General features: G+C 37.4%; 1 protein-coding gene across 1 annotated transcript in view; it reads left to right on the forward strand.

The window, feature by feature from the left end:
- Positions 1 to 14,729, forward strand: part of HCN1 (hyperpolarization activated cyclic nucleotide gated potassium channel 1) — a 207,737-nt gene that overhangs the window by 150,263 nt on the left and 42,745 nt on the right. The window contains exon 5 of the mRNA XM_074856351.1: positions 7,130 to 7,276. Within this exon, the coding sequence (XP_074712452.1) occupies positions 7,130 to 7,276 (147 nt within the window). The remainder of the gene's footprint in view (positions 1 to 7,129; positions 7,277 to 14,729) is intronic.

Consider the following 14,729-nt stretch of genomic DNA (forward strand, 5'->3'; position numbering starts at 1 on the left):
AACACTTTACCAAGAAAAAGCTATTTGAATAATATGAAAATATTTGGGCCTTTTTGTTCAACACTTACTTGAAAAACCTATTAAGAGGAGCTGGTTTTGAAATGCCATATGCTCTGCCAGGTAAGATAACTTACAGTCACCTGAATCATGGGTCTAGTTACTACTAAAAAGTTAGACTGGGGAGAAATTTTTTAATTATATTGCCTTGTTAGAATGAAATCCTTTATATGTCAGTCAGTTCTGTAGTTTGGTGCATTTTGTCAGTTGTTATTCAGTGATGTATTGGCATACTAACTACCTTTCTCTTATAGTGATTCAGGGAGAACCTCATTTATGGCCCTTCCAATGCAGTGCACCCACCTGCTTTTTTTCATAAGGAATCTGAAACACAAATATAAAATCCTCACCTGGCTTTTGATAACTAAAGATTCATCAGTGTCCCTCTGTAGCATTCACTTTCTTCTTTTGATAACCAAATTTATTAAATTTCTTCAAGTCTAAAATTTTAGATGCATATTTATAGAGACAAATGATTGAACTTGAAAGTAATCCTTTAGTATTTTCCTGTTGCATCAGATGCTATATATATATATGTATCACAAGTGAAAGGTTCATATTTTAGAATACTTAAATAAATTATTTTAAAGTACATGGTTACAGTTGATGTTTAGCTAATTGGTCAGTGCTAGTCATTTAGACCTTCCCTAGGGGCAATGGAGAGAGAGAGATAAGGATGACAAAGGCGAGTTTATTCCATCTAAGCAAGACATGAATTTGAGAATGAGATTAATTGCCCCTTGTTATCTGTCTCTGGTTCTGAGAGTGAGAGTCAGGATAACTGGTTTAAATTAGACACTTGACTTTTAGAAAGCTGAAATAATAACTTTCCAATCTTTGTGTCAGTTTACAGTTTACATTGTACATTTTACAGTAGTTTACATTTTACAAAGTTTACATCTTTCTTTAGCACAGAAAGAAAGCAGTCTTAATTTTATAATTCTAAAAGTTTCTGTTCAAAGTCCAGTTTTGCTGATAGTCAAGTTTGCTGCCTTTTGATTTACTTGATTTTTTGAAAGTAGTAGTATATGAAAATTTACAAAGATTAAAATCATTTGAGTATTAGCATGTATAAGAAGTTTCTGGTATCTCTTCCATGTGACACCTGCTATGTAGACTAATGTGTCATCTGCACAGAACTGGTTTGCTTTAGGGTATGCAGACCTCATCCTGCTCTCACAAGCAAAGCTGGTGTAAGACAGCAATTTGCTTTCACATGTACTACTGCCAGGCCTTGGCTGTTTGGTTGTGAGCCCATTGTGAGTTTTCCAGATACCAAGCTGGAGCAAGTCTAGTAGAAAAATACCTAAAGGCATGATATTGTCACTATGCTTGCATAATACCTTCAGAAGCGTGCTGATGAGTTCAATTATGGTATGCTTAGGATGGTATAAAGCTTCAGATGCTAATATTATAGAAAGATCAAGATACTTTATAGAAAGAATGAGTTGAATTTTGAGAGGCGAAGTAATAGGAATAGGATGAAATTCAGAAATTCAAAATTCAAGGACTCAGGTACTAGCGCAAGCTCTGCTATAAACTGGAAGATGAGGAGCACAGCAATTGCCAGTGGCAAGAAGAAAATGAAGAATCTGAGTGATGAACCCTCTCATAAAATAACTGCAAGCAACCATTTTAATGCATCTTGGTTTTCCACTAGATGGGAAAGAAATAATAGTATGAACTATGAATCAGTGAGACTTCCTCTAAAATCTTATGTACAGCTCTAGTAATTGCATTTGGAGAAAGATGAACTCAAACTAGAATGGATGAAAAAGAAGAGGGCCAGTATGTTGTCTTCTGAGCAAAAAGTAGAGTAGACTTCTTGGACGTGGTTACTACGAGATGTGAGTCCCATTTATAAACACTTCAGAGAGAAATACCAAGGGACAGGAGCTTTTGGAGCTGGTAGATAATTTTGTACTAAGTATTAGTTGATTTAAACTACATCTGCATACATTTAGACTGAAATTTAAAATAAGGTTCAGAACTGTATATAAGACCAATGATCTTCTTGAAACCATATCCTTAAAGGATTGATGGAGAGAGAAAGTCTAACTGTTTCTGAGATGGCTTGATTTGTTTGTAAGGAGTTATCGATAGGAGTTAAAAATCGGTGTAATTATTTAAAGTGAAAACTATCTCCATTTCTAAGCATTACTGATATCTGTGGTACCCACAGAGAAAATACTTTTCAAAATTAATTTGGACAAAATAGTGGTTTATTACACAAAATGATGTGAGATTTTGCAGTAGCAGGGGAATGAATTCAGTAACTCAGGGGGCCTTTTTTTTCCTAATGTAGTTTAGAAACCATGAAGAATTGTGATGGTTCTTTGCTTGATGTTCATTATTTAGAAAGGCTTCATCTTGACCACATTGCTTCCTCTCACCTTTCTTCTCCTTCTCAGTGACTTAAATCTCCTGCATATTACAAGCTGCTTAGATTCTTCTTTTATACATGGCAGGACCTCATATGATCAGTGTCATACTACTCACCTTTTGCTGGAGGAACACACTAGCAGAATTTTGCTACGTACAAGGAGCCCATGAATAAGATTATGGCTGAAACAAGAAATAGTTATTACTGGATGGTACTTTGCAGTAAAAATCTATGAAATATTACTTAACTTTAAAATCCACTGAGCTCTAGACTATTTCAGCAGTTTTGTTTATTTGTGTAGCATTTACGGGCATTTTAATTTCAGTGATAATAAAAAATATAAAACACTGGGATAGAAATTACTGAAATTATGGCAGTGCAATATATAAATCACACTCTACTTGTTTTAGGACAAACAATTGAATATTCATCTTAAAAAACAGGTGTGGAGTGGTCAGCAACACAGTATTTCTTCCATTCAGTGAAATATTGAATAGACCAGGAATACATAGTTGTAACAGGTATGAAAAACAGCATCAGCGTTCAAAAATAGTTTACTTTTATGAAAATATAAGACAACATGTAATTAATTTGAGAGAGATAAAAATTAAAATACAAAAAGAATATATTCTTTGTACAGGCCAAAACAAGTGTAGATAGTATAGAAACACAGAAGGATACAAAAATAGGTATTTGTACCGATAATAAAAACATTTTAAAATGCATCAAGTAGGATCAGAAGGCTTGTGATCTCCATATTTCAGAGTATAAGCTAGCCAGGGAAGGAAAGTAAGTTGGCAATCTTTTTATTTAATTGCAGTCAGTTACATCATTATGTATTAAGACATTTTTTAAAGCTGTCTGAAAGCATTTGATTACCAGGGTTTTATGGAAATAAGCTCATACTTGTGTGTAGTAACATTAGACAAAACAATGTTCTCATTTTAAAAAGTTTATCTTAGCTTTCCTTTGTCTTGCCATGTTTTCATCCAGCACAGGCTCTGCTGAATAACCTGGATGTCTTTTCGTTCTCTCTTCAGAACCCTGAGATTGGAGTTAGTTTGCCATTGCCTTTAGAGGCCTCCGACATCCCTTTAGATGTTCACATGTGGAGACTCTTACTAGTTGTCCCTGGAAAATCAAGTGCTCCTTGGTGCAGGACAGGAGCAAGGATGGAAAGGCAATTTTAAATTGAAAAAGAGTGTAGTCTGCTGCTTCTCATGTGGCATAAGAAAAGCCAAAATAATAAAAATAATAAAAAAAACCCCTAAAGTCAGTTTTGAAGGAACTTGCTGTGGCATTCACAGATGTAAGAAAAGCACCAGAGGTGTTTTTGTGAATGTGGTATTGTGTCTCTTTTCTGAATAAACCAAAGAAAACAAGAAAAAAACAACCAAACAATCAAAACCCCAAGCAAAATGAAATTTTCAGTCTAGAGGGAAAAGATATGGGATACAGTGTGATGAGAAGACTCATTAGAGAGATATTATTCCACTCACATATGAAGATGCAGGTTCAAGTGTCAGGTCTGATGGATGACTCAGGATCAGTTACAGCTCTTTTAAATATGATTAAAATACAAAGTTTTGACAAAATTTAACTTCACTGACAATTTTATCAATTTCACATGTAAAATAATACTTAGAAAAATTAGGGGAAGAAGCTACTGAATTTTTGTATTTATTTAGGGATTCACAGTGCTAATGAGAATTTTTAAATGTTTTTTGACATGTGATTTTTTTCCCAGAAAACAGTCCAGTTCTCTTTAAGTTATTTGCATTTTTTCATGAGTGAAAAAAAAAAAAAAGCCAACAAAAATCAGTGTAATTATTTAAAGTGAAAACTATCTCCATTTCTAAGCATTACTGATATCTGTGGTACCCACAGAGAAAATACTTTTCAAAATTAATTTGGACAAAATAATAGTTTATTACACAAAATGAACAAGACCATATTAAGTTTGCTCTCTTTGTATCTTCATTGTAGCACATTTTTTTGCAACTGGCATGTGACACACCACAGTGACAACTAATCTGGAAAACCCTCAATATTGCCGATAACATATAGCAGGCTGAAAAAATGAACTTGCTTTTCCGAGAAATAAAAAAGCAATCTTTACTTGGACTGAGTTAGTGAAAGGTATCAGTTGCTGAAGAAATGAATAAGTTAAAAGTTTTGACGGAACACTTCACATGAATGCTATAAACAAATGTCAAGAATAGAGTAGTAGTAGCATGAATGATATGAGTCAAAATCACACTGAGAAAGATTAGGAAAAGATTTATTACAGGGTGATAGTGATAGTATACTGTATACACACAGGGTCAGATATTTTGACATGGGAAGAGACCTTGATAGTATTTTAGATGGGTAGATATTTCTGGGAATTTTAACCTCCTTTCTGGAACTTTAACTTCCTTGTTGTAGATTTTTTTAAAGAAAATGTTGCTATTCCTATTATTCTATGTGTCATTAATTTGGAAACATTTTGAGACATACCAGTGATAAGCACTACATTCCTACTAGTTGTATTTTTTTTGTTTCCCTCAATTCTCATGTGTAAGCATAAACCCTGGTAGAGAAGAGAACTCATTTGTGTGGGAGAAAGCACCTATTCAAGTAACAGCACTAATGGAAAGGAGCGGTGTAAATTGCTGGCAAAGCAAATTGATTTTAGCATGAATGTTCTCTTCTTCAAGGTTATTCTGGTATAAAAGTCCTTAGCAGCTCTCTTGCATTATACATTTCAGTTAATGTATATTTTTTATTAGCAAGCATTACTCTTTATTAGTGTTGCTCAAGCATATTTGTATGCAAATAACGTTGGGTTGAGGGTGCAGCCTCTGTGCTAGAGAGCATAGTGAAGTCCTTTCCCTGTCCGTGTATGCTACGGCACATGACATGTTACATATCCTTACATGAGGCCATGGCAGTGGAGGGCTGGACACAGACACAAAGGGGACATTGTGCAGTGCAGCATCTCCTCCTTGGCTTTGCTGCAGAAAAGCTGGAGCACTGCGTGGCAGCTGGGACTGTGTGACCACCTTGGTGAAATACATACAGCACTGGGCGATCTTCTCCCTTCCCTCTAAATAAATCTGTGTCTAGATTAGCTGTAACTGATTAGTAGGGTAATTTTAGAAGCAATACTTTGTTTATGGTAGAGTATATCTGTCTTCTGGTGACTCAGAACTCTGATTCAAACCCACAGTGTAGGGATAAATTTCTCCATATCAGAACAGAAACCAATAATGAGCATGCAAATTTAAGTCTCACTTCTAAAGAATGGGGGTGAAGAATTCTTGCTTCAGAGGTGCAAAATAGCTTGTAGAGAGGTTAAATCAGACTTACATATTCGTCATACATTGTTGAATACTCCTATGCAAAACTACTATCCTCTTATTTGTGGAATGCATGTTGTACACGTGGCCTCATGTAATCTTTTGCCACTTTACAAAGCAAAAACTAATTTAAATTCCAGAGGATGGAGCAGCCTTCAATTATACAAGTTAAAGGATATGTGCTGCAGTTTGTAAGGAGTGCGGGTACATTATAATTCATTTAATTGCTCTACAAAGATGCTGATCCTAATTAAGACTTCATTGGCTTTTTCATTGAAAACAGTTAAAATTGCCTAATTAAGCGTGAAAAAATGAATAAAAAATTAAATTAAGACTCTTTACATAAGTAAACCAAGCTCCTGCCAAGTTGTAACTCACCTATAAGCCTGGGAGGGGTTTTATCCTTCTGTGTCTCAGTGCCTTATCCTCTTCAGCTGAGACAATATGGGAGGTATGAGGGGCAGAAGTCTTGGTCAGGGGGTCCTTGTCCATTTGCTGTTTAGGCAACTTCTCCATTTTGTGGGTCTCGGATGTATCATGCAGTTTAGTACAATACAACTCTGAGTATGTTAGTTTGGGACGTTTTTTTTCTGAAAATTATGCTATCCAAAAAGGCTTCTGAAGAAGGGAAGCAAACAATACAGAAGACAGGACAGAAGACTAATAGCAACAAGGAAACCAAATGCACAAGGTAAATGAAGTGAGGTCCTCTGAGTCTCTGGGGTCCTGGCATCTCTCTCTTGCCCCACTATTTCCTGATGCCATGCCTGTTTTTCCAGTTCACTTCTCTCTTCTCTTCATTCCTCCTGAGTAATACTTTCTACTTCATTATCTCCATAGATTTTAGCTTTGTTCTTCAGTCACTTTATAAGCATACACATTAATGTGTTGTATATTAATACAGCATAGACAGTTTCTGAAATTCCACACCTTAAACTCTCTCCAAATGCAGCACTAGAGACATAGATCAACACTGTGTACAGTTTCCCTGTCTGCTGCATGGAATGAGGTAAAAATTATATTGATGTACTTTCATAACTTCTGTATAGCTTGGAATTTAGAGAACACATGAAAAGGGTGAGGTTTGGCTTCTAAAACTTAAATATTGATGTGGATATTAGCACTGCCACTAAAGGCATTTTCTGTAATTTATAGTTGTGCTGTCACGTGAGTAATACTAAATTAACTAATATTCGTGTGAGGTTTCTCTGACGTATGAATAAAATGTTATCTTTATAAAATACATAAAGCTTAAGTGGATACTTGAATGAATTTTCATTTTCTAGGTGCCTTTAGAGAGTAAAAAAGTGGGGTTTTTTTCTGATTCTTCCTTTTATTGTCCTGACAGTACAAACAAGTGGAACAGTACATGTCTTTCCACAAGTTACCTGCTGAAATGCGCCAGAAGATCCATGATTACTATGAGCACCGCTACCAAGGCAAGATCTTTGATGAAGAAAACATTCTGAATGAGCTCAATGATCCACTCAGGGAGGTAAGATTAAAATATATGGGTAGTTCTTCATGGTACAGAAAACATTGATGTCTTTGCTGTTTCTGTGTTGAAATGTTCTTTCTGATTCTGTTATATAACATTTAATCTCATTTGACCTAGTCAATGAATGAGCAGAAGTATGAATTTTATATTAAATTGACACAAAGAAATAAGCAGATTTACACTCTGTTCTGTAGCAGTCTGTCAGAGTCCCTGCCACCCAAGGATGTCAAAGAGTAAAACCCTGTCCTTATTTGTTGAGAGAAACTCATGGTATTCTGCCGTTCTTTAAAATAGAGAGGAGCTGGACTAGAATGATCCTGGATGAAAGGTTTTTTCTGCTCTCCCCACTTGCTAACTACACATCTGTGCAGATGAAACCACTGAAAGCCACAGTGAAGAGAGATCTGCTTTGTTTCATTCTGTGAAGTAGTTAAAATGGTTAAAATGGTCTTCACCTGAGATGAGGAACCTGGATATACAAGATATTAAAATTCTCTTTTGTTAAAACTGTAGTCTGTATTCCAGTTTTGGGGTTTTTATTATGTTGTGTAGTGTTATGTTGTGTAACGTTATGTTACATTGAGTTACATTATGGGTGGAAGCAGTTGGAATTTTCTTTGGCAAGGTGCTGATGTGGGAGGAAGGCAGTGTTCATCTTGCTGTAACACAGATAGCTGCTTAATGGAAATATAAATTTGACTGTCTTCTGTTGGGTGGTGTTCATGCCTGATGTGCTCAAGGATGTTTGTGTTATCCATTGCTTATATCCTCTACTGAAGGAAAAAAACCCAGGAGAAGAATCAAGTTGAAAAATTCAGAGAGAAGAAAACATAAACAGGAAAAAGAGAAAAAAATGAGAAGAGGGGAAAATAAAGGAGAAATAGTCTGATACATGATGAAATCTGTGTTAATTTTCAAGTAATGCCTTTTAGTATCCTCTGCCATGAGAGGAGTGGTGCTGCATATATGTCTGTCTATATACGTGTGTACATATATATATGTATGTATATAAAATGTATATATAACACCCAACAGAGCACAGGATGGTGTGTACTTTTAAAAAGATATGTGAAGGGTGGGTTTTTTTAACAAGTTTTGTGGCATAAGAGCATAGGTCTGTGATGGATTGTCTGTACCATTGAATCTTGCATTTTGTTGTGAAGGGAAAACATGTCATACAATCCATTGCCAAAATCAATCAAGTTCCATATTTAAATAGTTATAAGAAACAATGCCTTGCCCGTTTGCAGACTCTGAGGACAGCTGGCACAGTTCTGCCATGTCTGTGTTACAAAAGTTTGATAGTAACCTCCCTCCTTACAAACTGCCAACTGGGAATGGTGAATGGTACCCAAAATTGCTGGGTCATTGCTAGGTGGTTCAAGTCAAAATCAGGCCAAACCATGATTGTTCTGACAGCTTAACAGTACAGATGACTGAATTCCAGTTCATGGGCCAATTTAATTCCCTAACTTAGATGTAGCCTGAGTCCTTTGGTTATATTGTGAATTTGTGTTTTGGAGGGCTCTGGCTTCTGCACTGCCTCTGCCAGTTTACCCTGTGGCTCTCCTTGGTAGCTTTTGAAATGTCACGGTGACAATGTACTATACAAATCTATCATGTAGGATAGAAAAGTGTGGGAATTTTCCCTAGAGTACAGTCACAATCAAAACATGAATCTTGGTCAGTATGGAACTTTTGTTTTAAAAGAACAGAAGCATGTACAGACACATCAGTGGCTGACATCAGAAACACTGTCATCTGTTTCTACTTTTAAGGAAAGCATTTTTCCATAAATGAAGTCTAATACCCTTCCATTGCAAAATCTTTTACTAACAACAAATTTCAGTTATGGCACTCTAATTACCTGTCTTTTCCTCCTTTCCTTCCTCCCTCTTTGTTTCCTCCCTTCCTCCCCCCTTCCCCTAGTCCTTTTCCCTTCCCTTCCTTTTTTCTTATTGCTTAAGAGCAGGAAGGCACATTTGGTCAAGCATAAAAAACAAAAAGCACTTCTGTGGAGAGATCAAGCATGGAAAATTTCAAAAATACATGAGCCACTAAAAACATGGAGTAAGAATAGAATTTCACAGAAGGAGTCGCTTCTGGTTTTGTTATGATCATGCTGTACTTAGCATGTCTTCTTTGTTCTCTGTATTATATAAGAAAAACTTACTTAGCTACAATCAGGTTGCACACTGCCCTGATGACAAGATAGTAGTTGCCCCAGACAAAGACAAAAAAAAAAAAAAAGTAAGAACTGGATAGCGGCAGTGCCAGAACAGGTTTTCCAACCAATCTGTCCAAATTCTGGCAGCTCATGCACTGTGCCCTGGAAACACCACTTGGGCATTTGCTTAGTTTAGCAGTTTCAAATGCTATTTTAGCTACCACTTCAGCATGCACAGTTTGGTAGTGCAGGTAGTAGCTTTTTGATGTTAGTAATGGATAATAAATTAGAGCCTTTTAAAGAGAGAACACAATTGTTCGTATGTTGGATGGGATATACCATCTTACATGCCAGTAACTAAACAAGCCTATAATATTCAGGTGATAGCACAGATACCCTAGGTGCATCATTCAAGAATAAATATTTACTGCATTTCTTAAGTTTTTAATTAATCCTGCATTTTATTATACTTTGAGTTTATCATAGGATAAGAATTGGGTTCTGCACTTGGGCCATAACAACCCCCAGCAGCGCTACAGGCTTGGGGAGCAGTGGCTGGAGAGCTGCCAGTCAGAGAGGGACCTGGGGGTGTTGATTGACAGCCAGCTGAACAGGAGCCAGCAGTGTGCCCAGGTGGCCAGGAAGGCCAATGGCATCCTGGCTTGTATCAGAAATAGCGTGGCCAGCAGGGACAGGGAAGTGATCTTGCCCCTGGACTCGGCACTGGTGAGGCCGCACCTCGATTCCTGTGTTCAGTTTTGGGCCCCTCACTACAAAAAGGACATTGAATGACTCAAGCGTGTCCAGAGAAGGGCAACGAAGCTGGTGCAGGGTCTGGAGCACATGTCGTACGAGGGGGGCTGAGGGAACTGGGGTTGTTTAGTCTGGAGAAGAGGAGGCTGAGGGGAGACCTCATCGCCCTCTACAACTACCTGAAAGGAGGTTGCAGAGAGCTGGGGATGAGTGTCTTTAACCAAGTAGTAAGCGAAAGGACAAGAGGTAATGGCCTCAAGTTGTGCCAGGGAAGGTTTAGACTGGATATTAGGAAGCATTTCTTTACAAAACGGGTTGTTAGGTGTTGGAATGGGCTGCCCAGTGAGGTGGTGGAGTCCCCATCCCTGGAGGTGTTTTGAGTTGAGTTGACATAGTGCTTAGGAATATGTTGTAGTTGAGAACAGTCAGTGTTTGTGTAATGGTTGGACTGGATGATCTTCAAGGTCTTTTCCAACCTAGATGATTCTATGGTTCTATGATTCTTAGAATTAAACATTTAGAATCTCGATGAAAGCAGCTTCTGATTCAACTGAAACGGTTATGTCCTCATTTACAGTAAGCAGAACAAAACAAAACACATAAAATACTGCATAATTATAGCATGAATATCATGAAATGTTACAAAAAATCTTGCGATGTTTTCAGTTGTCTTTGTTCTCAGTCATTCAAGTTTACTGTATGGGCTGAAATTTTCCACAGCTAGGCTCTCTTTAGGAACCATGAACTTTTCTGGTCCATGTTTAGAAGTTCGACTCGCTCTTTTTTAGCAGAAAAGTAATTATGCATGATATAAATATGATCATTCAACCATTAAAAATAGCTAAAGGACACAGAATTAGCAGTAAAAATCTGGTGTGAAATTCATTCTTAAATGAAAAAATGCTACTAATAAAGCTGTATATGCTTATAGTAGAAAGACTTTTTTGGTAAAAGAAGATGAATGTTCATTTTACTGAGCTTCTAAAGATAATGTATGGAACATTTATAGTAGATTGAATTATTAAAATAAGGAAAAGCTAAGAAAAGGTTTGATGCATATGTGTGAGTGGCTAACTTTGTTGGGTAACAGAAATAGAGTCATGTTTATTGTGGGGATTTAACTAGGGTTTTATAAAAAAAAAAAGGAAAAAAGAATCCTGAACATTTTTAAAGTTTACAAGGCTCTCTCTAGCTGCTTCATAGCTGAGTAAAGCAACTGGTAGCTGACCTGTACCATTCAGGGATAAGTTTGTATTAATAACGAGATTCCCCTCAATGACTGGGAATTAAGGTAGACACTTATTAGAAAATGGGATTTAAAAACTTTATCTTCTCCCTGGTTAAGTTAGTTGCACAATTTGGGTATATAAGTTCCATGCTAATGTAGTTAATTGGATATACTCAGCTCTACACACTGAAACTGAATTAACCATGCGTTGCCATATGTGGTGTACTACTACTACCACCTGCTCGTAAGGAAAGGTGCTCTCTGATGAAAGTAAAGAATTAAAGTTTCTTTTCGTTACATTCAGAAATTTCACTCTTACTGAAAAGAATATCCCCTTTTTCGTAATTAGACTTATCTGATAATAACTGTCCAGCCTTCTTGAGAATCAAATAGTCAGGAGACTCCTGGCAGTTACAATTTTGGTAGAGATGGAAGATTTTAAATTGCTTCTTCCAGGCCATGCAAGGTTGGATTAATCAAGACTATCTATAGCTCCATATAAGTTCTGCAACGAGTCTGAACTAATCATCAGGCTTCCTCTGCACATACCACCCTCCCTCAATGCACACTCTCACTGTAAAGAAAACCTAGATGACTAGCTTAGAAAAAAGACTACATCTTCAGACAACAGTTGACATGTGAAATAAATGCTGCCTTTAAAAGCATTTGCAATTAACTATCTCCCCCCCTCATTTCTTGAGGTAGCAATTAACAATTGGTAGCACTTTGCATGTATCCCTTATATAAATATCATGTCTGCTTTTTCAGCAGAGATACTTGTGAAGATTTCTGAAGTTCACATTTTTTAACTAGGAGTTTTTACCACCTACTTGCTTGAACATCATTTGGCATCAGAAGGCCCTAGTCCCAAATGTCTTTATAACTGTCATGACATGAAATGGAGATGGTAAACAGGAACACACAAAACCCAACAACACCCCCCCACCCCCCAGCTAAGAGAAATCTATTTCTAAAGGACATCTGAGATCCAAAAGTTTAAAGACATACATATAAGCAGTTTCGTCTAAGAACAGAGTGTAAGAAAATTCAAAGTGGTTCAGCTCTGGCGTTTGTGTAAGTTACCAGCCTTGCCAGCAGTGGCTGTAGGTGGATGCCCACAGAAAAATGAGAACTGGGCAAGTATGGTATTTCCCTTAATGACTCTCTTAGATTCCAGATATTTTCAGCTCAAGGGATTCTCTGAGACTGATGAGATTTGTCTACTGGGCAATCCTTAATGCATGTCTCTTCCAATTACTTACACTCCTCTTGAATCCACATACTCTGCAACCACACCATCCTTTGGCACGGAGCACAGACCTGTACTCTGCTGCATGAGAAACCACCTCCTTGTCTTGGGATTGAACCTATGTCCTACTGGTTTTTTGGTTTTGAGGGCCATTAATTCTTGTAGCAAAAGTGATAGTAGAGTCAATTCCTACCCACCCTTTGCATGCCGGTTATGATTTTATAGACTTCTATGATAACATCCTTAAACTGTATTTTTTTGAAAGTAAAGAGACAGTCTACTTAATTCTTTCTTGTATGGAAGCCAGCTCACCCCCATGGTCGTCATTCTTGCCATTCTCAAGATTTTTTCCTGGCTGTAATACAGTCTTTTAGAGATGAGAGCACGAGATCTGCATCCAGCATACTGATGTTATAGTAATATGAATAATTCCTTTCCTAATAATTCCTAATATTAATTTGTTTTTTTAGTCACTTTCAACCACTGAGTTTAATTTTTTTAAAAATTATAGCTGTAAGAGCTAACCCCTAAGAGGTAATGGATACATTATTTTATGTATTTGTCTAGGTATATCACTTAACATTGGTCTCCATCTGTAATTTTCAACCAGCCTATAAGAAGCTGCTTTTAGTTTCTTTTTAACAAGCTTCTTCATCTTTATAAGATGCTCTTTCTGAAACTGAGCAGAAATGTGTGAAGTTCTGTTCCCATAGGAATAGAACTTGAATGTAACAAGTACGTTATGGTACCTATTGCAGCCTAATGAGTCAGGTGTAAGATTCTGAAAATGATCCTGCATGGTCCTTAGTGCTGCATCAAGCGTGGTATTTTGTGACAGTTCTTGTAAGGGGGGTACTCTCACAACAAAACAATGGAAAGCATCCATTACTGGATTTATAATTGACAATAGTTCGTAGAACCATAGAAGCATAGAATGGTTTGGGTTGGAAGGGACGTTAAAGGTCACCTAATTCCAACTCCCCTGCCATGGGCAGGGACACCTTCCACTAGACCAGGTTGCTCAAAGCCCCGTCCAACCTGGCCTTGGACACTGCCAGGGAGGGGGCAGCCACAGCTTCTCTGGGCAACCTGTGCCAGTGTCTCACCACCCTCACTGTGAAGAATTTCTTCCTTACATCTAATGAAAATTCTTTATGCAGGGTTGGAAACTACACAGTCTGTTTTAATTCAAGATTAGGACATGCAGGATCTGTCTGTAGAAAACCAGTCTGGTACATGCCAGGGTTCTCCATTTTCCCCTCATGGGCTTCTGCAGTAAAAACTCATGGCACTTGCATAACAGGAGCATGGGGAGGGGAAGGGGGAAAGCAGGGGGCAGGATGCAGCCCTGATCCCAGTAGGAAATGTGGTACAGACAAGACAGGGATGCATGGTATGGACATGTCCACATCCCTTTGCTGTATATCTCATCCTTGGAGGTGGTGAGAGGGAACATCTTTTCCTTCAGTTTTCACTGTGGAATCTTAATTCTAGATTCAGAAGCAGGATAAAGTCTTTTGAAGCATATTTGTTTGGAGTCAGTAAAAGTGCTGGGGAGGGTCACGTAATACGAAAGTTTCTGTCTTGAGTGGTCACCCTTTAAATGTGCCAATGTCCATGAAAGTCACCACAAATGAAGATTAGAGTTGTGACTCACCACCAGCAAGAGGAGATAAATATGGCTTGAACTGGCTGATGCAGAAACAAATGTATGTGCCTATTTTTATGCACTCACTTGCACATTATGATTATGGTAGTAACAGCATACAGAACAGTACACAGCATTTCCCATGCATAAATTTGGAGTTGCCTTTTAAAAGCATGTGATCTCAAAGGCGACAAGGAGAACCAGAAACAGCAAGCACAAAATCTGTTCTGAATGCACATTTATGAACTTAATTTCCTGTTGGTATACTGGTGATTTGACGAGGTACATCTTATTAAAGCTGTGACAGATAGCCAAGTTAAACTCTGCATGTCATGGCAATGCTAGATCATTGTTTTGCCTTTTTCCTAGTGCCACTTGAACAAAAAAAAATGTACATTATTTTGA

This window comes from Strix uralensis, chromosome Z (genome assembly GCF_047716275.1).
Source record: "Strix uralensis isolate ZFMK-TIS-50842 chromosome Z, bStrUra1, whole genome shotgun sequence".
NCBI lineage: Eukaryota > Metazoa > Chordata > Aves > Strigiformes > Strigidae > Strix > Strix uralensis.